Source organism: Phoca vitulina, unplaced genomic scaffold (genome assembly GCF_004348235.1).
Source record: "Phoca vitulina isolate PV1807 unplaced genomic scaffold, GSC_HSeal_1.0 scaffold4, whole genome shotgun sequence".
NCBI lineage: Eukaryota > Metazoa > Chordata > Mammalia > Carnivora > Phocidae > Phoca > Phoca vitulina.
Window position 1 is genome coordinate 33,940,810 of NW_022589707.1, and position 25,499 is coordinate 33,966,308.

At 41.4% G+C, this 25,499-nt stretch overlaps 1 protein-coding gene across 3 annotated transcripts in view; it reads right to left on the reverse strand.

The window, feature by feature from the left end:
- Positions 1 to 15,955: 15,955 nt before the first annotated feature.
- ANLN (anillin actin binding protein) overlaps positions 15,956 to 25,499 on the reverse strand; it is a 49,206-nt gene continuing 39,662 nt past the window's right edge. For 2 of the 3 annotated variants that reach the window (XM_032401773.1, XM_032401772.1), the window contains exons 18-21: positions 25,166 to 25,252; positions 20,231 to 20,338; positions 19,190 to 19,386; positions 15,956 to 17,290 (exon numbers count right to left, since the gene is read on the reverse strand). In XM_032401773.1, coding sequence (XP_032257664.1) covers positions 17,167 to 17,290; positions 19,190 to 19,386; positions 20,231 to 20,338; positions 25,166 to 25,252 — 516 coding nt within the window. In that variant the 3' untranslated portion in view covers positions 15,956 to 17,166. The remainder of the gene's footprint in view (positions 17,291 to 19,189; positions 19,387 to 20,230; positions 20,339 to 25,165; positions 25,253 to 25,499) is intronic. The other variant, XM_032401774.1, reaches the window with a different exon arrangement.

Consider the following 25,499-nt stretch of genomic DNA (forward strand, 5'->3'; position numbering starts at 1 on the left):
CTATGTTTATTTTATATTTATGCTTTACTATGCTCAGGACATGGTGCCTATCCTCTTGATGCAATATGGCTGCTGTAGCTCCAATCATCATGCCTTTATTCCAAGGAGCTGGAAAAAGAAAAACAGTTCCCTGGTTGTAAGTCCTTTTTGAGTCTTCCTTACATGTCATTGACCAGAACTAAGTCATATGGCCATATCTAGATACAAGGGACATTAGGAAATGCAGTCTTAAATTTAAGCACATTGCCCTGCCCTTCTGACTCCCATACCTTGCCCAGTTATATAGTGATTCTGATGTAAAAAAAGAGAGAGAGAGAGAGAATAAATGTTGGTAGGCATCTATCAGTATAGACCACCATGGGTTCAGCTGCCAGGAAGATAAGCCAATGGTCCCTCAGACAGACTCTCTAAGCATTAACCTGCATGCAGCGTGTTCTACATGGCTGGGGGTCTCTGGTGTGTCTCCTGGCCTGGCTTCGCCTGCTGCCCAGGCCCCACTCAGAAGGCCTGGGGAAGTCAAAATAGGAGGCCAAGTGAAACTAGGAAGGATGCTCACCTGAGGCAGCTTAGCCAGAGTAGAAAAAGTCAGAATTACAGCCCACAGAAGCCAAATAGAGCCAAGTACTATACCCAAAGAGGAGGCAAGATGCAAAAGGAAGAAAAGGCAGCAAAAACAGCATTTGGGAAGGTTGGCTACGGGACAGAATATGGAGTTAGGAGGTGGTCAAAGGTGATTCATAATGTAGATGGCAAATCCACCCTGGAGCTTAGCTTCATGTGGTCTAAGGTATTTCCCAAGCAAATGGTGCCACTTAAAGGAATGACGCGGGACCAGGAATTTGGGAGAGGGGGTCTACAATATTCATGTCAAAGACAATAGGAAATAGTTACTGGTCTGGATGCTCTTCTCTGGGCTGTTAACCAAAAATCCATCCTATAAATGCCATGTGTGTGGCTGCAAGTATAGATCTTTACTAAAGTCCAAAACTCCCTGAGAAATAATAGGTTTTTCTGCTGTTATCAAGCACTATTTCATGGGATGTAGGGGAGAGATTATCAGGACACTGAGCACTTGGGAAGGAAGGTAGCAAATGCAGAAGATGAAGGCAGAACTAGATCGAGGGGCGAGCCATTCTGGCACCTGCTCAGGGTGCCAACTCATAATGGGCACCCAGATATCACTGGAGTAGGAGGAAATGTGCCAGTTAGCTCAGATTTTCACCTGTAGTTCCTTGCTTTATTGGGAAACTATGATGGGTCCTACTCTCACCGGCTCCCTGAAAGTAGAAGTGGGCGTTTGAAAAGCAATCCTTCCATAAGCCAACCGCACAGGGCCCGCCGCTTTCGGCCTGTCAGTGATGGAATGTGAACGGGCTCACAGTCGTCTGACGAGGACAAAGTGAGGTGGAGTTCTGGCACCTGCTTTACTCTATCTGTTGTAACCCTTTAATACACCACCCAAAACACTGTCTGATTCAGAAAAAAATTAACACCGAAGGAATACAGGATCTACCCAAAAAATGGAAAACATTTGCCAATTATGAAAGTCATAAAAAGGTTTTTAACGTATTTTAATAACACTTTACGACTACATTTGTTTGTGATCCTTTATCCTGAGGAAGCGTGAAGAATGTTATAGAGTTATGTGGTGGGAAGATTGTGAAATAAAAGACATTTCTAAGAAAGTTAAAATATTATATTTCATTTAGACTAAATAATAAGCCCTTAATTTGGAAGAAAGGGACATACAATTTTTTTAAGAGAAAATCCATTTCTTTCCTTCAGCCACCAACTAACTGAATGTGGAGCAAACATGGGCAGTCCATTGGTTTGGAGGAGAGCCTCATTCCTAACCTGCCTCGGGCACCACATGTTTGCATGTCCCCCTGGCTTACAATACGTACTCCCAGTATTGTTTAGTTCTGGGTGAATGCATTTTATTCCTTCATTCAACAAGCATATCAGGTGAATGTCAACTGCATGCCAGGTGCAGTCCTAGGCACTCTCAAATATCATCACACTGTGGTCCTATTCAGATTTTTACAAATGAGAAAATGGAAGTCATTTTGGAAGCTAAGTAACTTCCCAGACTCCCAGTCACAATTTAATTAATTTATTTAATGAGGTGATTTTTTTTTTCTTCCTTGCCACATTCCAAAAGGGGTTTAAGGCTTTTCATTTAAAAATAAAACCCAAGGGTGCCTGGGTGGCTCAGTCGGTTAAGCATTTGCCTTTGGCTCGGGTCATGATCTCAAGGTCCTGGAATAGAGCTCCACATCAGGCTCCCTGCTCATTGGGGAGCTTGCTTCTTCCTCTCCCCCTTGTTCGTGCTCTCTCTCTCTCTCTCATAAATAAGATCTTAAAAATAAATAAAAGTAAAACCCAGGGAGCCTGACTGGCTCAGTCGGTAGAGCATGCGACTCTTGATCTCTGGAGTCATGAGTTCAAGCCCCACATTGGGAATGGATTCTGTTAAATAAGTAAATCAGGGGTGCCTGGGTAGCTCAGTTGGTTAAGTGCCCAACTCTTGATTTCAGCTCCATTCATGGTCTCAGGGTTGTGAGATCAAGCCCTGCATTGGGCTCTGCGCTAGGCAGGAAGTCTGCTTGGGATTCCCCCTCTCCTTTTGCCCCTCCCCCCACTTGTGTGCTCTCTCTTTCTCTCTAGAATAAATAAATCTTAAAAGAAAATAAGTAAATGCATGAATAAATAAATAACCCTACATATGATGGTGAAGTTTCTGATTCATGATGGTGCATTATGCCAATGTGTTTCCCTTGGCTGTCTTCTGGAAGCCCACAAAATGACAGCAATGAAGTTGTAGTAAAGAGACAGGTAGTTACAGAGTCAAAGTGAATGAGAGAAGAAATAGCAGCAATGGCACGTGGAGAGTAAAGTAGAACAGCAGTTGACTTGGCCAACCCAAACCAGCAGAGAGGAAGCCCAGAAGCATCCTGAGTTGCCTCACAGAACTTCACAAAATCTCAGAGACAAGCAGCGCCAGGTACCTTAAAATTGAGGGTAAAATCAGAATTGAAAACGAGAGGGGGGCTTGAAAATCTAGTAAGAAATGGTAGATCCCCAGATCCCCTCCCAAACCTCAGCAAAATGGTATAGGTTTATTTTCAGAGAATGGTAAGCCAAGGGATTCTGCCCCAGAACACTGGGCAGAGCGGAAGTTTGAGATGCATGCTGCAAACAGGAGGATTTGGGAAGGTGGTCCATTGAATCTGGAGATGTCCCAACGGCCCCTCCGTCTTTGGCAGCTGGGTCTTCCACCAAGAGACTGAGACTTTCTAGGGATTCCAACTGGTCCTAGAAAGAAAATTCCACATGTACTAACATCGTAGGTTCCCCAGTGAAATGCCCCACCTGATGATGCCTCAGTGGAGCCCACCGTGCAGAGTTTGCATTCAGCAGTGAGTTCGTCGTTATAAGCATGGACACATAGCCACGGATTGACATTGAACACTTGGGCAAAGCCTTTACCCCTGCAAAAGGGAGCCCCATGCTCCCTTTTGGGGAAACAGGAAACGCAGAGGGAAGAAACCTTTTGAAAAAACTCACTAAGACTCTCAAAGGAAGAGAAGATATTGTCTGCAAGTCCCAAGAACAGAACACTATAAAAAGAAATATTCAGGAAACAAGAGTGTTGCAATGTAGAGCTGAGGAGTGTGATGAACAGACTTCCAAAAAGTGTCCTAAGATCCCCACCCCCTAGGGATACAAATGCAAACCTAGGTGCCTTGGAGGGATTTCAGGTTACTAAATAATCAGCTGGTCTTAAAAGAGGGAGGTGATCCCAGATTATCAAGTAGGGCCCAGTGTAATCACATGAGCCCGTAATTGCAGAAGAATGAAAAAGATAGAGTAAGAGATTTGAGGTGTAAGAGGGTCTGCACTACAGGGGCCTCGGGCAAGGATGCTACCTGAGAAAGGCCTCTAGGTGCTCATGGAAAGCATGGGAAGGAATACCGGCAGCTTCTAGGAATGAAGATCGGCTCCTGGCTGACAGCCAGCAAGGAAACCAGGACTTTGACCCTACAGCCACAAAAACTGGATTCTGCCACCAACCAGAACGAGCTTAGAAGTAGATTCTTCCCCAAGCCTTCCCCAAGTTCAACACCTTGATTTTCGCCTTATGAGACTCTAAGCAAAGACCCAACTGTGCTACGTTGTGCCCAGACTTCTGACTCCTAGAAACTGTGAGGTAATAAATGGGTAGTGTCTTAAGCTCCTCAGTTTGTGATAATTTGTTATGGCAGCAATAGAAAACTCATACATAATTCAAGAAACAGAATGAAAGAGAAAAGAGAAGGAAAACCAGGATCAAGAGATGCCATGAGAGGACTGAACCAGAAGATCCAGAACCTAAATAAAGTCATTCAAGAAACAGGGGACTTAGAAAATGCAGGAGAGGAGATTATCCAAAAAAACAACTCATTTGAAGGACATGAATTCCCACATTACAAATGCCCAACTCAGTGGATGTAAAAAGACCCCACAAAGGTGCATCATCTGGATCAAAGGATCTAGAATCAATCAGAATGGCTTTGGACTTCACAAGTGAAATGCTGGAACCCAGAAGCCAATGGAGCCAAGTCTTCAAAAGTCTATGTCTACGTAAAACTATGTCTAGTCTAGGATTCTATAACTGGCCAAATCACCAGTTGAGTATGACAGTAATGACCTTGTCAGACAAGTTAGCTCCATGAATGTGTTTCCCAGCATCTTTCCCAGATGGGCCACCAAAACGGAACTCACACCGAGGGTGAGGGAGAGACAGGGTTCGGGGGCCATGGGAAGGGGGAGGTGGGGGCAGGGAAGTGTTGGTTTTGTAATAAGTTTTATTAAAATGTCAGACCCTTAAAATTTGATTAAAATAATTTTAATACATACGTTGCAAAAATAAAAGAAATGTGGAAATGAAGTGAAGAAAATAACCTGGTATAAATTTGGTACCCTCAGATGCACACTGTCTGGCCTCAATTAATTCTAAGAGCTGGATCGCAAATGTGGCTCCATTCTTCCAAAATGCTGAGACAATAGAAATATACCATCAGTTATAAGATTTATCGTGTCCATAGGACAAACACACCACAGATGTTCAGCTGGAATGCAGCTTTTCCTGATACCTGAGACAAATTTCTCCCGTGGGCCCTCATAAAAAGAACACTGCATAATGTCGCAGTCGGTGTCCTTGAAACTATCCCAACGATGTTTCCAAAAGTAAATTTCACATTCCTTTTTATCATCGTGTCCATCGAAATAGGCAGATGGCAAAAAATGGAAACACAATTTAGTACAAGTCCCAGAGCCAAAAGTAAACATTCCAAGGGTAACATTTAGAAATGGGTGTCCTTCAGTCTGTGTTCGATGAACATTGCTTCTCACAACCTGGGTTTTTTCTTTCCCCCTTGCATCTCCATATTTATCCCACGTGGCGGTTAGAACCAAGAGGCAGATCAGACCAACTCAGGTAGGTAAACGGGCTGAGATTTGTCCTACTGTCAGGCTCCCCAAGTGGCCTGCCACAGTTTCATGGATGCTGACGGAAGATACAAGACTCCTGGGTCAGAGACAAAGGACTGTATTACTCACAGCAATAGCAGTAGTCAAAGTATCAGCGTCTGTGCTGGTTCCCTGGGCAAAGCAAAGTGGGTGATGCCTGTGAGTGCTTGGCAGTACATTACAAGAGACGAGCCCTTGGCTGAAGAAAACTGCATCTTTGGTGAGGAGCAGTACGTCTGCCTTGTGCACTTGAGAGACATTGTCTTCCAAGGTTGTAAGCAAACTTGCTCTTTGCTCCAGAGACACTTTATCTTCCAAGGCTGTTCACTATATAACATCCCTGAAAGGAAAGTCTGGAACAAAGGTAGTCAGTGTCTTTCCAAAATTAGTGCAAATTGTGCAGAAATGCAAGAGAACCGTGGAAACCGCCTCCCAGCAGTGGGTGGGACAGAGCAAGGCCAGAAGGCAGTTTCCAGAAGAAGTCCCAAGGGAAAACTTTGGAATCCCAAAGAGAAGATGCATCCCAGGCCTCACATGAAGTTCAGATCATAACAACAGTTGCCACTGGTACACACAGCTGGAGCAGAAGGGTGCACGGTGAGGAATGAGCCTAGGGTGGCCACATGTATCCAAGGAATCATGTTCCGGTCACCACCGGAGGAAGTCCCAGGAAATCTACATAAGGATCGGTAAACCTTGCCGTTAAACGATACAGGGCCCCATGTAGCAAAGGGCTGCAATTTCAGAGTCATGGAGAAGAGGAAGATGGCATTGCTGGTCACCTCATTTATTAAAGATGAGGTTACATTTGTGAACATAAAAGAAACCTCACTCAAAACGGAGTCAGCAAGGCCTGAAGGGGGCGCTCACACGCACGTACCACTCCCTGCAGCCTGCCTAACCAATAGAAGAAAGAACCGCTTGGACAAGGGAGGGCACTTTTCACACAGGAATTCGTCTCCTGCCCTTAAGAAAAGTAAGGAAGATCCCTCCCTGCCTCAGCATCAAAGCACCAACCACCACCCGTTGCCAATGAGAAACCATCACCACCTGGAACTCTCGTTCATCAATGACCTTTTGTTCGGAACGGCCCTCCCCAGGTTCCTCCTAGAACCTAATAAAAGCTCACCTTCCCTTTGTCTCATTCGACTTGCTTAAGGTTTGCCACAGCTTGCTTGTCCCGAATTGCAATTTCTCTGCTGTTCCCAAGTAAACTCATTTTGCTGATAAAATAGGCTATTTTATTTTTAAGGTTGGCACGTTTCAGTTAGGCAGAAAAGTGACCCCCTAATGTCTACATCTGGGGTGCCAGAAACCACCAGGTCAAACTGAGCGAATAATCATGGGATTTTCTAGGAATCAACATGTTTTCTGCACAGGTCTCCAGTCCGTTCTGTCTTCGGTATCACTTATGAGCAGGTCAGGCCTCCACCTCATTTCCATTAGGTCCAGAGGTTCTTTATTGAATATCTTCCATGGCAGCAGGCTTGGTATTCCATTCAAACCACTTCCCTGCCTCTGGAATGGCAACCTCCCAGCTAAAAAAAAAAAATCTCCTTTCTGGCCTGATCCTGGCTCCCAGTATTCCTTCTCCCATGGTAACAACAAAATGAATTTCGAAGGAAGGCACAGCAACCTTAAATGACTGTCCATCAAGAGTAGAGGTAAGTCCAATGGTGTGTTGGTACATTATGGGAGGGGACTGGGGACTTGATTTTTTATTTTTAGTGTTCTTCCATTCCCCTGGTATGAATACCCCCACCATGCTGGATTTCAAGCTACCAGTTGGACATCATTGAACATGGACTTGGGAACAAATGCATGCAATTTCCAATAAGAATTGGCTCCAGCACATTACAAGTATACCCCCCAAACTCCTCACGTCCAGACTGACCCTCATTATTCAGGGGTTGTGGGATTTGACAGTGCTAGAGTGAGTTTGAGGGAGAAAAAGAGAGGCAGCAGGAAAAAAAAACCCTAATTCTAAAAAGCCAATTTGTGATTAAGTGGAAGAAAAGTCTCTCTCTCTCTCTCCTTCTGAGCCTTTTTTCCCCCCGTGGAAGTTGTTTTCTCTTCAATTTCTCCCCACGCCCTCTCGCTCCTGGTTTGTGTTGATATTCTAAGAATCACTCAGGTTGAACTCAAGACTCTGAGAGTGGTAATGATGGCATGGAAGGTCAGTGGTCAGCAATAGTTTGCAGGTCATGTACAACTGAGATAAATTTGGCTTCATTCACGTGTTTCTGGTGCCTCCAATGCTCTCAAGATTTCTGCATATTTCCAAGGGCTTCCATTTTCTGGGCACCCGTGGCCCAATTTCCTGTTCTTGCTGGACTCTCAGTTTTCCTTTCTTGCACGTGAATTCTGTTTGCTGTTCTCCTAGTTGACCTGGATGCAGAATTCAGTCCCTTTTTCTTAATTCCTACCTAATCCACAGAAGGAAAGGAGGAAGAAAAAAAAAAAGAAAAAAGAAGGAAGGGAGGATGTGAGCCACTGTTAAACACATTTTTTGAACCTTGCTACACTAGAAATCTGTGTAAAGACCCTTAGAGGTCTGGTGTTATCTGCTAATTTCCTAAGCAGCCTATATGAAGCCTATAGAATGTGATTTATCCAAGACTGCATTCAAATTAGTGATAGATTGTAATTGGTTTACTGCACCTTCATTTGGTAAACATTTACTAAGCACCAATCAATGTATGTATCACACGCCATGATGAGTGTGATTCTCTCCTCACTTAATGAGCAATACCTTGTTCTTTCCATTAAGGGGCTCACAGCTGCATGCCCCAGGTCAAGAAGCAACACAAAGGATTTTTCACATCACAAAACCTCCAGAGCTTTTTTTCCATTTTACAAATCAGAAAGCCGGAGTTTCAGAGCAACAGAGTAGTTTGAAAAAATTTAAGCACAGAATTAAGCCATAGAAAAGGAGCTCATACCCAAGTCTTTCTTTACATTCCTCGTTTGGTGTTCTGAGCCAACGTGTGCTCTTTCGTTATGCTATTCCATCCTCAACTGAGTAACCAAAAAGTGGATGAATGATTGGATCAACTTGTATTTTTCCTTTGGTTTTTATTCTCAGAAGAGTTCTTATATAAGATTTCCTGCATTTCTACAAGTTTTTGTTTGGTACAGTTAAAGCTCTTTGCCCTTCTTTCTCATCAACTTTTATATTTGCTTTGATTTAGACAACACTGTTTGGGGTTTCATATTCTAAGATTTCATCACAAATCTTCCACTACAGTCTGAAACCAGAAGGGAAAATGCTCTCCCTATAATGCTTATTCCAAATGCACTGTGGGAAATGGAGTAAAGCAAACTGGACCTTGTGTATCAGTCTCAAGGGGCACATAACATTTCTAAATGTTATGAGCAAAACCATAGGGAATATGGAGCATCTATAGTATGCCCATAATAACAAATTTTCTATCCCCTCCTAGTCTTCCTCTTTCCAGCCTGGAGCCTCACATTTTGTTAAATCTCCTATACTACACCCAAACCTCAGAATCTTGTGGAGTAACTGTTATTTTTAAAAATTACTTCACCCATGCAAAAAATTAACTTTTGGAAGAAAAAAAAATTAAGCCTTTTTTACACATCCTTCTATAGAAGTAAAAGTTGTTTTAACTTCTCAAGGAAGTCTTGAAAACATACACAAAAGCATTATATTGCATGTAGGCAATTCTAAAGTTGTAGTATTACAGTTATCGATAAATGCCACGAGGTGTTATTCTTTGCCAAGTGAATTTCTAGCCACTTTCAAATTCCCAGTAATCTCTAACTTCAGATGGAGTAGAAAGCTTGGTGTTGGGAAGACAGCTAGCCCAACCAGATTTATATCTGCCTCTGTCCAGATTTTCTTGGGCAGCTAATTCCACAATGAACAATCACTGTCACTTACTAGGAATTTACTCTTTGCCTTTTTACTGGTCTGAGACCTTAACATTGATTGTCTTATTTAATGTGCCCAACAGATTTTGTGGTAGGTACTAGGATCTCCAATTTGTAGCTGAAGAATGCACAGCTAATAAAGGAGTTGATTACAGATCCAGCTACATATAACCAAGCATTAATATCCCTAACATATAACCTTATAAATCAGTTAATAAGGACAACTGAAAAATAAACAAAAGACACAACGTGAAATTAACAAATGAGGGACACCTGCGTGGCTCAGTTCGTTAAGTGTCTGCCTTTGGCTCAGGTCATGATACCAGTGTCCTGGGATCAAGCCTTGCATCAGGCTCCCTGCTCAGCAGGGAGTCTGCTTCTCTCTCTGCCCCTCCCCATTCCTCATTTTTTTTTCTCTCTCTCTCAAATAAATAAAATCTTAAAAAAAAAAAAAAAAGAAATTCACAAATGAATAGGACCAATAAACACATGTAGTTTGAAAAAAGATAGAAAGATATTCAACCTCACTAGAATCTACCAAAATTGCCTAAGTAATTAAAAAGAACTCATCAGCTTTGGGACACTTCTTGATAGAATTGATTAAAGAAAAAAATTTATTCCATAATAGAGAGGATCATTTGAATTAACATAATTAAACCCCACAAGATGTGCTTGAGAACTCTGGAAATTACAGACTGTTAAAACTCAATCAGTGGCACCAAGATGGAGTAGATGTATTTCTCCCTATTCTTCCCTCTATGTGCAGCCAAAGCCCTGGGCATTATATGAAACAAACATCAGAAGACTCTGAGAGGTGGAAAGAAAAAGAAGGCCCATCTAGAGAACTTGGGACCCAAGGAACAGCATGATGGTGAGTTTTCTGTGCTTTCTTTTCATGTGATATATTCTGGACCGAATGCCGTGCACAATTGCCTTTCTCACTTTTTGCAAAGGAAAAGCACACTTCCTGCTTCTCCCTACAGTCACTTTCCTGGGGTATAAAAACCTCCCAATACCAAAAGAAAATGACAATTCAAATAGTGGTTTCCTGGACTCTCAAGGCAGAATAACACATCTTTGCAAGATGGGTAGCTTTCATATCTTCGCTTTCAACAAAAGTGAAGGAGTTAGAAGCAGTGGTTAGGGCTTGCTGGCGGCCCCGAATGCCCCTTGGCTCATGCATCTCAGCAGGGTTTGAGGGACACTCAACGAAGACTACCTTTCCTAGCCACAAGGTATGGCTATGTGATTAAGTTCTTGCAGGTGGGAAGTAAGAAGTGATGTGTGCAAGTTCTGTGTCTTGATCTTAAAATGACCAGTGATGAGCCCCCCCCCCCCCTCTCTCTCTCCCTTCCTGAAAGCTGACTCTGGATGTGATGCCAGGGAGCTAGCTTTGACTATGAGGGCAAGGCCACATCCTAGGCTATCCTAGGGGTAAGGTCCTTGGTCCCTGGACGCCCTGCAAGTTCACCTCTCTGCCCAGATTGACCCCTTTACTAGACTCTCATATGAAAGAGAAACTTCTATCCTGTTTGATCCACTGTGGTTTTGTTGTTATTTTCCATTTTTTATGGTAGCATAGTACATATCTTGCCTACTGTATCAGCTAAAAATAATTGAGTTTATCATTAAAAATAATTCTTGGTAGATCACTTGAAAGTCCAGAGAATTGAGTGATTTTGCAATAGCAAAGCTTTCATTTTCATCTAGTTAGGTTTTCTGTAAAAATGAAAAAAAAGAAATAGGATCGATGCTGAACCACATCTCATTCTAAAAATAAATGATATTTATCCATAGATACATAAGCCAGTTGATAAAAAGTCTATCTGTTTCATTAAGAAACATATTTCCTATAAAGTTTTACTCATTATGCTTAAAATTTTTCAAATGTCTTCTGTAGTTTTGATCATTTGTGAACTAATAATAAATGTAATGATAATTCAGTTCAAAATAATCTTTTAACATTTAAAATCTTATGGTCACAGAACATTTTAAAAAATTCCATTTCATTTTATATACACATTTTGCTCAAGCACAAAATATAAATTACATTAGTATAAAACTATGCGAGAGAACCGAAGTAAAAAGAATGCTATAAAATTTCCAAAAATATCCTATTCGTGAATGTTTAAATTGACAGCAAAGGAGGGGATAAAATTGCACTTGCATTTAGATTCTGTTGGATTTGATTTTAAAAATAATGTTAAGGGGTGCCTGGGTGGCTCAGTCGGTTAAGCGTCTGCTTTGGGCTCAGGTCATGATCCCAGGGTCCTGGGGTCGAGCCCTGTGTCGAGCCCCGTGTCGGGCTCCCTGCTCAGTGGGGAGTCTGCTTCTCCCTCTGCCCCTCCCTCCACTCGACTCTCTGTCTTAAATAATCTTTTAAAAAATGTAAAAATTTTAATCTGAAATGCTAATATTTCCAATATGATAGAAATTACATCCTCTGCCACTTTTTAAAGTTCTAATGAAAAATGTTAGGTATCAACTTGAACATGGGAGGGGCATATATAGTTTCTTCGGGGTAGACCCTTTGGTATGAACCCTCCTAGAGATTACTGCCCCAGACGCCTTTGCAGGCTCTCCGCGTCTGCTGCGGTTGGCCATGCTCTGGCTCCCTATTGGGACCCCCCCTCCCCGTGCAATTGTTGCTCGTGGTTGCCACCCGGCAGCACACGTCCTGAACAAGGAGGAAGGCCTGCGCATCACTCCTTGGCACCTAGTCCTGCATGACCACCCAATTTGGATGCCCCATTTCTTTAATACTGACTCACATTCCCTTCACAAATGCTGACTCCTGGGAGGGGGTCTGGGCTCTCGCCCTTCATCGTGCTCCACAAACGCATCCTCCTTCATCTCTTCCCCTCCTATTTACCACTATCCTCAGATCCTCCCTTCCCTCTGCTCTTCCCCTCAGGGGACTAACATACTCAGTTCCTCATCCAAACCACCCGTCGCTCCCCACATTGTCCCACCATACTGTTGTCCCATTGGTGCTGCCCCCTTCCCAACCCCATAGCCTGTAGTCTCTACTCAGCCTTCTGCTCACTCCATGTTCTGATTTTAATTTTTGAAGTGTTCATAGGTCCATGTGCATGAGCAGTATGAAAATATTCTCATCCTAAACATATCAAATGTTCTAGAAAGAGTCAAAAGTCAAAGCATTCCTCTACCTAACACTCTCCCAGCCTCTGCCCACTGTCCTTTCCCATATAAAATTTGGCGTGGTTCCTTCCACACCTTCATCTGGGTATTTACACACATATATGTTATATTATGTCATGTTGCATGGCAGATCGCTTTTCCCCAGAAGTTGTTCTGGAAAATTGGTCCAAATATGTATACATATATATTGCTTTTATTGAACACTGCATGGTGTTTTGTAGAAATTATCACCATAATTTCCTATTAGTGGGCTTGTCGATTCTTTCTCATTTTCGTCCCTGTTGGATTTTTGGGTTATTTCAGTTTTTTCCCTTTAAAACACTATCGTAATGGTCATCCTTTTATGTGTCTCTTTCCTCACCTGCAAGTTCATCTGAGGGGAGTAGGAAGGAAGGAGTTAAAGCAGCTGGCTCTTGGTTCCAGGAAGTCAGGGACACATCTAAATGCTTGTAAACCTGGTGAAAGTGGGACCTCCTGGTTAACAGACTAATGATATTTGCTAGATCTCTTTTTTTTTTCTTTTCCCCATGAATCTGTCTTTTTATTTTTATTTTTTATTTTTTAATTTTATTTTATTATGTTAATCACCATACATTACATCATTAGTTTTTGATGTAGTGTTCCACAATTCATTGTTTTCGTATAACACCCAGTGCTCCATGCAGTACGTGCCCTTCTTAATACCCATCACCGGGCTAACCAATCCCCCCTCCCCCCTCCCCTCTAGAACCCTGTTTGTTTCTCAGAGTCCATAGTCTCTCATGGTTCATCTCCCCCTCCTATTCCCCCCACCTTCATTTTTCCCTTCCTTCTCCTAATGTCCTCCATGCTATTCCTTATGTTCTACATATAAGTGAAACCATATAATTGACTTTCTCTGCTTGACTTATTTCCCTTAGCATAATCTCCTCCAGGCCCATCCATGTTGATGTAAAAGTTGGGTATTCATCCTTTCTGATGGCTGAGTAATATTCCATTGTACATATGGACCACATCTTCTTTATCCATTTGTCTCTTATCTGTGGAATGCTCTTAGAAGGATGTGGCTGGTTAAGGATAGTTTGTGGTAAATAAACTGAGAATTTGTGGATCTGTGAGGCACAACTCCTGATAAAAGGCACACATGGTATATGACCATATAGGGTATAAAATGGCAGCACTTCCTCACCAACAGCCTCCCTCCGTGTGAGCTGTCCACAGACCTCACGTGACACCCTACCTATTCCCCTGGGCCAAAGACAGCATCCAATGTTGGGATGAAAGACCTGGGAGGCACACAGGGGGATGCAGACTCCCTCTTTCACCGGGGCCGTGACAGCTTCTGTCCGTGAAATTACAAGCAAAGCTTTGTATGGATGAGATCTCTGCTGCGTGGGAGTCAGACCCTGTGTGCGTGAGCAGAGATCACTGGAGGTGGCCAAGTGGCCATCCACGAAGGCTCTAACACTTCCTGTCCTCACCAAGAGTCTGTTTCTCAGCAACACTGACTACAGATAGTTTTCCCAATCTGGGGGCCAATGAGGCAGTTAAACCCGTTTAAAATTATATTTTTCTGTTTATTCATTACCTAAGCTATCTAAGCTTCCGTGTCCTCATTTGATGCCTACTTCCTAAGGTCAGGTGAAGATTATACAAGCTGATCCATGCAAAACTCCAAGAATATCACCTGGTAGGGCGCCTGGGTGGCTCAGTTGGTTAAGCGACTGCCTTCGGCTCAGGTCATGATCCTGGAGTCCCTGGATCGAGTCCCGCATCGGGCTCCCTGCTCGGCAGGGAGTCTGCTTCTCCCTCTGACCCTCCCCCCTCTCATGTGCTTGCTCTCTCTCATTCTCTCTCTCTCAAATAAATAAATTAAAAAAAAAAAAAAAAAACTTTAAAAAAAGAATATCACCTGGTACATAATAAATGCTCAAACAGTGATAGCTAGGCATTGGAGCTCTTTATATTAAATATTACCATTAACCTTTTTGATTATTAAATATGTCATATAAATATTTTCTCCTAGTCTGATGCCTTGTGTTTAAACTTTATTTATAGACATTTATCAGGCAGGAAATTTTTTTATCTGATGAAATCTGTCATTCTTTTCCTCCGTGGATTTTGTCGTAACTTGAATTTTTTTATCTGAATTATTTTATCAAAGTGACTGTTCCAAATTTCAGTTCCCATTTTCTTTACCCTGCCCTATGATCTTGTGGCCAGATCTTAAGATTATTCTTTGGTCTCACTCTGAATTGGTGTCTCTCGCAAAATTAAATGACAGGAGGTGACGGAATTTAGTGTTTATAAATGAGATTGTCAATAACTTTAAAAATTCAGAGAAGAAATTCAAGACATCACTCTTGTATTTCTTTCATGGGCCACTCCTTTTTCTCCTTCCCCCTCAAGAACACATTCCTTTTGCTCTTGCTTCTCTTTCGGGACCACACTCCCCGGATCATCTTACCTACTCTAATGGTTCCATCAACCCCTTGTGGGCCAGTGACATAGCAGTAGTTTTTCACTTTTACCAGGTATCTCGAACTTGATGTTCCACAGCCATCTTAAATCAAATTTCTTCTAAAACTAGACTTCACATGCCCTCCCTACACCCTAGGAAGGAATGACTGAAAAGGGACACCCTGTTGCGTTTTTTTGTCTTAACTTACAACAAACAGTATGTATGGAGTATTTTTAATGAAGAAAAGAATATAAATATGCCTATGTGTTATGCTTAGAATCGGGCTAGGAGGACACACAAGAACTTAAACGTGGTTGTGACAAGGGGTGAAGGCATACTTTTCACTTGAACTTCTTTGTGCCTTTTGAATTTTGTGCCATGATAGGTAATTCCTCTTCCAAGACAGTACATGTTGGTCACGGGGGAGATGGGAGACATAGGTGAAGGGGATCAAGAGGACGCTTATCCTGATGAGCACTGAGTAATGCAGAGAAATGCTGGCTCGGGATATTACACAGAAACTAATATAACATTGTACGTTAACTGTACTGGCATTACGAATATACAGACAGACAACCCCAAATAAGTACAAGTCTATAAATAAATAAAAGGGACCCTCTCATCAATGCCATCAACCCCACTCCCGGTTTTGGAGGGCAGTGTCACTTACCGACCCAGTTCCTGCTAAGCACTCTCTGCTAAGTATCTCCACGAAGGCACATCTAAGTACCGTATTCTGTTGAAATGCCCCGGAAATGGATCCTTCAGCCACCTACTCCTTCAACAAAGACCCTAAGGACACATAAGTTGAGCACTGGGCTGGAGATAAAAAGATGAATGCGATCCTATCCGTACACTCCCCTCAAGAAGCCCCACAGCCCAGATACAGCAACCACACACCACACATTTGCATAGTATTTTGTAAATGACGGATTCCTTAAGTCCTTTGCAAGCATTTATTTGGGTAAGAGATCATAAAATATATTTTTATAATACACATAACAAAAAACACATTTGAATGAATACAAAATTAAATGACAGGAGGTGACAGAATTTAGATTCTGACAGAATCAGAATTTAGTGTTTATAAATGAGATCATCAATAACTTTTTTAACAATTCAGAGAAGAAATTCAAAGTGGATTTAAAAGTTGTGACCATGCTTTATAATACTTTATAATAAAAAAAAAGAATTGGGCTTTCAAAGGTAATGCATGACTTAAGTTTTTCAAAAGATTTCATAATGTGCTTCTAGACACTGTCATACACGGACAAGGAAAAAAAAAAAAAAAGACAACTTTGGCAAGCAAAGTATTAGTCCATAGCAGCTTGGTGGAGTTTACTTTTATACAAAGACTCTTCAATTTACATTTATTCTTGTTATGGGAGCTGAAAGAACTGATATGCCAAGTGGAATCTTAGCTATATAGTAAAAATAATTATTTTTTAAAAGCCTGTACTCTATGAAAATGTGCACCACACAGCATCTATAGAAACTGGGTAAATGTAAACCATGTGATTAAGTCTTCTAAAGAAAACTAACCCCCAAATCTCACATAATATCCCATGTCCACATCTCTTGTTTGAAGGCAGCCTCAAGCTTTAAACTAATGTACACTGGCTATTTAAAAAGTTCTTACCTCCATTACTAAAAATGTTTCTGTAAAGTCCCTTGGAAGTTTTCTTAGTATTCTACTAACAAGATATATCGTGATCAATAAACAATCACAAACTTTAGAGAGAAGTAGTGAGGATAGAGAAAGGATGACCAAGTCGGAGGTTTCTGTCTCCAACCCCTGGGAAACCTTTCTACTTCAAGACCCACAGCTCCAAGAAGACAACTCAAAATTCTTACATTTAAAAAAATACCTTGTCATGAATAACTGAATAATTAGATTTCTAGGAAAATGAGGCTTTTAAATTAAGATTTAGCAAAATTGACTATAATGAATTTTCCTCCAATCATTTATGAATGACAGAAGAGAAATCAGTTGAAATTTTACATACAAAAGATATAAATACTGCATAATATGTAGTGAATATTGGCACATACCCTTTTGTATTTAAAGCATAAAATGCAATCAGCAAATCTGATGCTCTTAAGATACATTTATGACAAAGCTCAAAAAACCTCTAGACGGCCTGGAAACTTCCCACAGTTTAAGGCTTCCCAATAGGTTTGTAGCAAGCGTCAGGTTGCCAGAGGCGAATATCGACAAGAATTTGATTGAGTTTTTGCATCCAGAGGTCCCGCTCTTCCTTGGTATCTGCAGACAGCCAGTTCCTACAGGAACACACAAACAAAAAGTCAGGATCCTTTCCCCCATTCCATACTGCCCTGTTCTCACGCTGGGGGGTGGGGGTGGGGGCGCGGCTAAACAAACCAGTAAAACGAGTTACTCATTACCAATTTTTTTTTTTTTTTTTTTAAAGATTTTATTTATTTATTTGAGACAGAGAGAATGAGAGAGAGAGAGCACATGAGAGGGGGGAGGGTCAGAGGGAGAAGCAGGCTCCCTGCCGAGCAGGGAGCCCGATGCGGGACTCGATCCAGGGTCTCCAGGATCATGACCTGAGCCGAAGGCAGTCGCTTAACCAACTGAGCCACCCAGGCGCCCTACTCATTACCAATTTTTAACAGATGCTAATCAAAAGCCCTATAGTGAGGTGCTTCTTCAATTGCAATAAAGGAAAATAATCCCCATAGGTTGGTTAACTGAATCAAAATTCACAGTGATCACGTTTAGTTAATGATGGAGTTTCCATGCTAAAATGGTAACTGTCTTGTACAGGTGGTCTGTCCTGGGTAATCTGGTGGTGCAGGGCACCCACTGAGTGTGGACCACGTCCTAGCAAGAGCTAGCACACCTGGTCTTTAATCTGGGAGCTTCCCAAATTCCTCAGACCCGGGCTCCCTGAGAACTGGAAGCACCAGCTCGTGGACCTTCCCCTGGCTCTACCAGTAATACTATTTGGCTCGGTCTCCCATTATTTTTGGGTTAGTACTGTGTTAGTAGAACATGATATCTATATAAATGATCTGAAGATCCTAAGATTTTTGTCTATCCTAACCTCTCCATCCATATCAGGAATCACTTCTCTGCACCCATATTGAGCCACAAGTTGAATAACTAGTTGATAGGGCAGGTGAGGGTGAGGAAGAGAATTCCCTAACTCACAAGCCAGATCATTCGTCTAGAGAACAGCAGCTGTCAGAAGGTTTTTATAGTGTACTCATTCTGTGTCTTTGTAATTTCTCCCCATTGGTACTAAAAATGGGATAAGCAGTGATCTGATCATCCATTAGTCAAAGGAGAGAACACAACACGAACAACAATAATAGTGACCATTTGTTGAGCTCATTCCATGAGCTCGAGACTGTGCTAAATGTGTTTACTCATCAATCTCTATTGTCACTCTGTGGAAACCGAGGTTTACATCCTGACTCAGTGTCTTATTACCAAAGGTAACCATGGCAAGTTACTTAACTTTGCTGGCCCTCACTCCCAACAGTTCATTCTCTTAATCTCCAACCAGAAATTTGCAGAGTAGCCTGAGGCTGTTTTTTGTAAGTCACCTGATTTCACTGAGGGCATTTTTGGGATGGAAAGAAAGGGACATGTAAAGTCTCTTTCAATAATACTTGCCTTCTCAATTATACACAAAACCTTCAGACTTAACCCAAAGTACATTAGCTAACTGCCTTGAAAATGGCGGGCGCCTGGGTGGCTCAGTTGGTTAAGCAACTGCCTTCGGCTCAGGTCATGATCCTGGAGTCCCTGGATCGAGTCCCGCATCGGGCTCCCTGCTCTGCAGGGAGTCTGCTTCTCCCTCTGACCCTCCCCCCTCTCATGTGCTCTCTCTCATTCTCTCTCTCTCAAATAAATAAATAAAATCTTTAAAAAAAAAAAAAAAAAAAAAAGAAAATGGCTCCACTGTGAGTATACTGGAAAACAGGATTAGCTAAGATGTAGCTTGAACGTTAGACTTTTTTTTTTAAACTGTATTAATTTAGTTATTAGGTTGTTCCCTTAGTGATTGTGTGGGTTTTCTTTCCTCATTAAGATTGTACTCTCTTCAAAGACAAGGACCATCTCTGATATTTCTTAAAGTGGCGGGAACACAGTGGGCAATCCATCCCTCACGGGATGGAAGTACTCATGTTTGTAGCCCTACTACGTACCTGGTGACACAGAGCGTGTCCCTGCACTGGCTGACGAGGGTCTCTCGGTCATCTTCTCTTTGTGGACGGACGGTAATTAGTTCAAACGTGTTGCGTCTTGCACAAAATTCTCTGTTCGCCGGTTCTATTTGATGACTTGTACAATTGGCCAGATTTATCCTTCCTATGGGATTCTTTAAAAACAAATTAAAAACAAACTAATAAAAAATAAACAAGACCATTTACATCAATAAGCATTAAGCAGTATTTGAGTTGGTACAAACTTAAAAAGCCATTAATTTAAAAGTTAAAATTTAATTATAAAAGGTTTAGAGGAACATATTTATCTGTTATTGTTTCTTGCTAGGAAAACAGAAACCAAAAGTGTCAACTGGAGCTTTTAGCCAACTTAAAAAATAAACTCTTTGTTATGGAATACTTCAAAGAGATGCAGAATTAAAAGAGCAGTAGAATGAACTTCCATGTACCCATCAACCAGCTTCAACAATTAGAAACACACATCATTTTGTAATTCTGTGTATTTCTATTTCCCAGTTTGGGGATAATAAATAATCATACTTGAGCAATAATATTAAATTCTTTGAAAATGAGATACAATTTATCACATAAAATCCTATTATCAAATTTTAGAAACAAAATCAAAATCACTATATTCCTATGATGGTTTTCCATTAATGTTTTATCCCAGATTTAGGTAAGTCAACTATTAATAAAAACAAAAGTGAATTCAACATATTTCTGGCTAAAAATGTTATTAAAAAATAGTATGAAACAAACATTCTAGGAGAAAATAAAGACAAATATATGCCTTATGGTATTTTAAGAGTGGTCAAATCACAGGGAATGGAAAAGACATGAAAGTTTTACTTACACACACACACACACACACATACACAGGTCTTGCAACAAGAACATTTATAATGGCTTAGTAAACATACTCAAAGGGACATCTGGGTGGGTGTGGAGACTAGTGGGAACCTCTGCATGAAACACTACATGAAAGTCAGGGCTTTCACCACTGACCAGGGCTATTAATATTACCTTTCGTTTCTCATCATCTGGATAAGTCCAATAAGAGATACAATTTCCAGAAAGAACACACCATCTTCGATGCCAGGCACCAAAACCACTAACATCTTCAAATATGGTCTGAAAAGTCAATGAAATGTTAACTTTAGAAACTTGAGGATTGATTAAATGATAAATCTGTATGTTAAACTTCAATATGTTGATATACTTCATAGCTCAAAATCGACTTACATGATTTTCACCACCTTTTACCCTAGTAATGAAACTCACCGATTGCTAATATCCAGAAACTGACCCAGATTTTCAACATCATCTATAAGCATATAGCATTTAAGAACTTCCAGATATTAACCCCAAATAAATATCTCTATCTAATTTAGACCTTTTTAAAGCACACCTTTTTAAAGCATCATGTCCCAAACCAAATGCTCCTTAAACAAGAGAAAAGTGCTTTAAGTGTTGTGGGGTAGAATAATGGGAATATCATACCTTATATGTTGACAAAACCAATGATAGCTTATTAAGTTAGACTTATTTTATGTAAAAGACCAGCATTTAACTTTTATTCAGAACAAAATGGGATTGGAAAAGAGTCAGCGATGGTTCTATGCCTTGACTGATTACTGCGATAAACATCCGAGCTCCCCGCCCCCGGCTGAGCCATCAAGCACACTGAGGAGCAGCTCCCTGCAGTCAGGCAGCTGCTCAGCGCATGCCTTAGACACACAAGCTACATTCTAAAGAGGGGTGACACAGGCATGTCGGTTAAGGTCAGGACTCTGGGAAAGGCAACTAACAAATGGGGCTTTTTTCCATGGAGTACTTCTACTTAAAGTGTAAGTTGGAGCTGCCCCCCCCAACACCTCACTATTTTTTACTTGTAGTCCTACTGAGTTTTAATCACATAAAAGTCTTCACTTTGGATTTAAAAAGGAAAAAGATGTCCTTTAGGAAATAGTATTTTAAAGAACAAAGCAAGTAAAAATATAACAATGCTAGAGATCAGAGGTTGGCAAACTTTTCCTGTGAAGTACCAGAGAGTAAAGATGTTAGACTGCGGGCAATCGGGTCTGTCACAACTATGCAATTCTGCTAGCGTAATGCAAAAGCAGTCATAGGTCATAGATGGTGTGTAAACAAATGAGCCCATGTTCCAATAAAACTTTATTAAAAAAAGTAGCAAGCCACACGTTGCTGACCCAGCTAATATAGATAATCTGAAAGCATCTTCCTGTCTGATTTCAGAATGCATTACAGCTTTTCCACCTTCACATGGATCAACTAAGCTTTACACCAACCCTAGGATAGCGGACATACACTCTTCTTGACTCACTAACTTGTGTGAATTTACCCAAAGTAGGCTTGAGTTAGAAGAGTACAAGCTCTAGCCATGGAGGAAAGTTACTTTGTGTGAAGATATATTTCTATGAGAGAAAGAAGTCTGAAATTTATTAGCTTAATTAACCCAAATTAATTAGCTTCCTCTAACCATATATCTTCTTACGCCACCTTTATTTCTTCCTCCCCAGTTTATCCTCTTTCCTCCCCAAGGCATGTTTTTTCTAGGCAACACTGGCTCACAACCATTCAGGGAAAAAAGACAGGAATGTTGCTATTTTGATCTCAAGCACAAAATTAGTATAAATGACTCACCAGCTCCCTCTTATGTTTATGCTCACCCTTTACATCATAAAGCTAATAGACAACGAAAAATTTGATGGGTAAGAATAACACATTATTATAATTATTACACCCGATTATAATCAGAGAAGAATAAAAAGAGGACAGCATTTTCATTTTTATAGCTGAGGAAAGTTCAGGCCAAGGAAACTAAATGACAACACATAATCACAAAGCAGAACTGGAACCTTCTAGCTAATCCTGAACTTCCCTCACTTGCTGTTCATCAGTCAAGGCAGAGCTAGACTAGCACCATTTTAGAATCATTTAGCAAGTTTCTTTGGTTGGTAGTCACCTTCCTTCCAGCTGTTCCTGGCATATCAGGAAGGAAAACGGAACCAAGCAACTTCAGTTTCAATTACTATCTCTATTTTAGAGAGGGCAGAAGTAATTAAAAGGTACTGTTTGGCAGGGGATAGAATTTATTTGGGGGAGTTCTGAGCAGTCTCTTAGCACATTTATGTAAGTGTGGATGTGATGGGCTATAGGGTCCAAGACAGCAAACCTGAAGAGATCTAACTAACGCTAACTTAGGTAAGAGCCCAGCTCAAAAAGTCAGTCAGTCAGACACCATATGCAAATGAGCTAGCGGCCATAACAGAGTCTGTTAGTTGCTGAAGGTATCTATAGTAAAATATGAAAATATTTACATTAAAAGAAAAAGTCAATAGGTAAACACTGCCTTCACATCAGAAACTTATAAAAACACTTTTTCAAGAACATCTAGTGCCATCTACTGGATGGACATGTGAAAAAACCTTAAGGCAGTCTGGTTATAGTCACGTTGGCCGCAGAACTCTTCTTTCTGCCCCCTGATAGCAACTGCAAGCTGACATCCTCCGTATCATTCAAATTCTCGCTTCACAAAGAAAACCAGATTAGATTTTCTCTACTTTGTGCACCATACCCACAATCTTCTATGTATTCTACACACATACTTCTCTCCTCTGATAATGGAAAAAGTATATAGTTGACCCTTGAAACAGCCCAGAAGTTAGGGGTGCCGAAAATCCACATATAACTTTTGACTCCCCCCGACCCCCACCAGAAGTGAACTATTAATAGCATACTGTTGACCAGAAGCCATATCGATAACAGAAGCAGTCAATTAACACATATTTTGCATGTTATACGTATTATAGACTGTATTCTTACAATAAAGTGAGTCAGAGAAAAGAAAACGTTAAGAAAATCATAAGGAAGAGAAAATACATTCACAGTACTGTATGTATTTATTGAAACATCCATATATAAATGGACCCACATAAGCGTTGTTCAAGGGTCAACTGTACTTCTGAATAAGATCAATCCCGTGAACGGTGGCTTGGATCTTATTTCTTCTCCCTCTCATGACCTCGTTCTGCATATTACTCCTTAACCCTAGTGCAAGTTCCCCAGTGCATCTTCAATCTCTCTGCCCTATTAGAAGCCACCCAATTGAATTTAAAGATTCTCAAATCTCTCTGATCTTATTAAAATGTTAACCAAATCCTTCTTTCACCCTACATAGTTCTGCAAGTACCACGCTCTATGTCTTCCTCCTTTGCAGCCAAACTTAGCTTCAAAGCGCTGCTGGCATTCTCATTCCTCACCTCCCAACCTGTCCATAACCATCTGCAATCCAGCTTTGTTCTCTGCCTTGTAAATGAGTCCCACGGTCTCTGATAATAGGTCCTGATCTAACTTGACCACTCCCTCTTTCAGATTCTCTCTCTCTTGACAACCATGACACACTGCCCTCCCTGTAGGCTCCTCTGAGAGCTTCACTTTCGAGGTCTGTGGTTTAAATGTTAGTGTTCTTCCTGGTTCTGCTTTGCTCAACTCTCCCTGCACTTTAATTACAATCTCTATGATGCAGATTTCCAAATCTTCATCTCAACCAAAATGTCTATCTTGAGCTTCAAACTCAGATCTTTGGAGTCATCTAAAATTCAGATCATTTAAAACTTAACTTACCCAAACTTCCCACCTTGGGGGATGAAGGAACTGGCATGAGGGAACTTTCTGGGGCAATGTTTTAGACCTTAATAGAAATTTGGGTTATACAGATGTATGCTTGTGTCAAAACTCAGGGATACACACTTAAGATTTGGAGGAACACACTAATGTCTACAGTATACTTTAAAATTCTTCCCCCGAAATACGGTATTTTCAGCAATGGCCAGAGGGGTGGCTAGCAGGATGGCTAGGTACTAGGTACATGACAAAGCAAGGATAGTAGAACATGTTAAACCCACAATCTAGATGGTGGGTATACGGGTGTTCAATGCTGTATATCTGCAACTTTCCACAAGAAAATCTGGGGGGGCAAAAAACTTTCTCCCCAAACACGCACACTTGTTCCTCCCCCAAGATCCCTTCTCTTGGTGGCATCACTGCCACCCCACAAGTTGTACAAGGCAGGGATCTAGGGGACAGCCTCACCTCTGTCTTCCAGCCCCTCTGCTGCACAGTCAAATCACTGCGCCTGCTTCATCTCCCCAGGACAGTCCCCGCCACCCCTCGTGGAGTGACCGTCTCCTCACTGGTCTTCTTCAGGGCCGCCAGTCTCCAACCTCCTTTCCACATGGCAGGGAGAGTAACTTTTCTAAACCCCAAATATGATGTTATTCCTCTGCTTAAAATCCTACAAGCGTACGTCGCTGGCTTCAAGACACAGTCCAAGTTCTTTCGATGGCCCTTTAACCCTCAGGCCCGTCTCCCCTAACCACACTGTCCTCTGCAATCGCTCTCCTCCTCGCTCTTCCTCCTCCCCACATACACCAGCGCCCTAAGCGCCGGCTGAATTACCTGCCCCTCACTGTCTGTGCCCTCCTTATCTTTGGTGGGGGTGAGAGGGAGGGCGCAGAGAGTTCCTTTATCTGGAACACTTCTCCCCCCTCTCTCTCCCTGGCTAACTTACTCAGCAGTTTACAAGCTACTTCTTCCAGGGGCCTTCTTTAAGGCCCCTTACCCATTTTCCAGACCTGATGTCCCACCAGTTACCCCCAGGCCCTCTACGCTCCCACCTATTACAGCACAGCATTGCACTTGCCAGTCTACATATGTTTCTCCTTACTATACTAAAAGTTTCTGAGGGGAAGGATTATTTTGTGCAGCCTGTTAGATTCCAGTACCAGAACAGTGACTGGCATAGAGCGGACATGCAACAAATCTTGACTGAACCAGTGTATCACGTAATCACATAGGTGGTCATTCCTATGTGAAACCAAGTCTATACTTCACAATATGGAAAAAGGAAAATATAGATTAAGCAATGTTACTTACTAGAAAACCTCTTTCTTCAACACTTGAATTCACCTGACATTTTATTTTTAAATAAATATGACCTTCCAAAGGAGATAAAAAGGGCACCTGCGAAGACAGAGGGTAAGTTATTTGCAAAACTGTTTCAAAGTGTGATTTTTTTTTCTTGATAAAACATGTATAAACCATGAATAAAGAAGATTATGCCTTGAAAGCACAGTATTTTCTAAAGCTGGATTGTAAAACAGGTGGTCCCAAAGGCCACTGGTTCCTTAGCAACAAACGCTTTTGAAGAATAAATTCATTCAAGGTAGAGTTTGATAAAAACAGAACCGTAAGTTCCAAGTTAATGTGA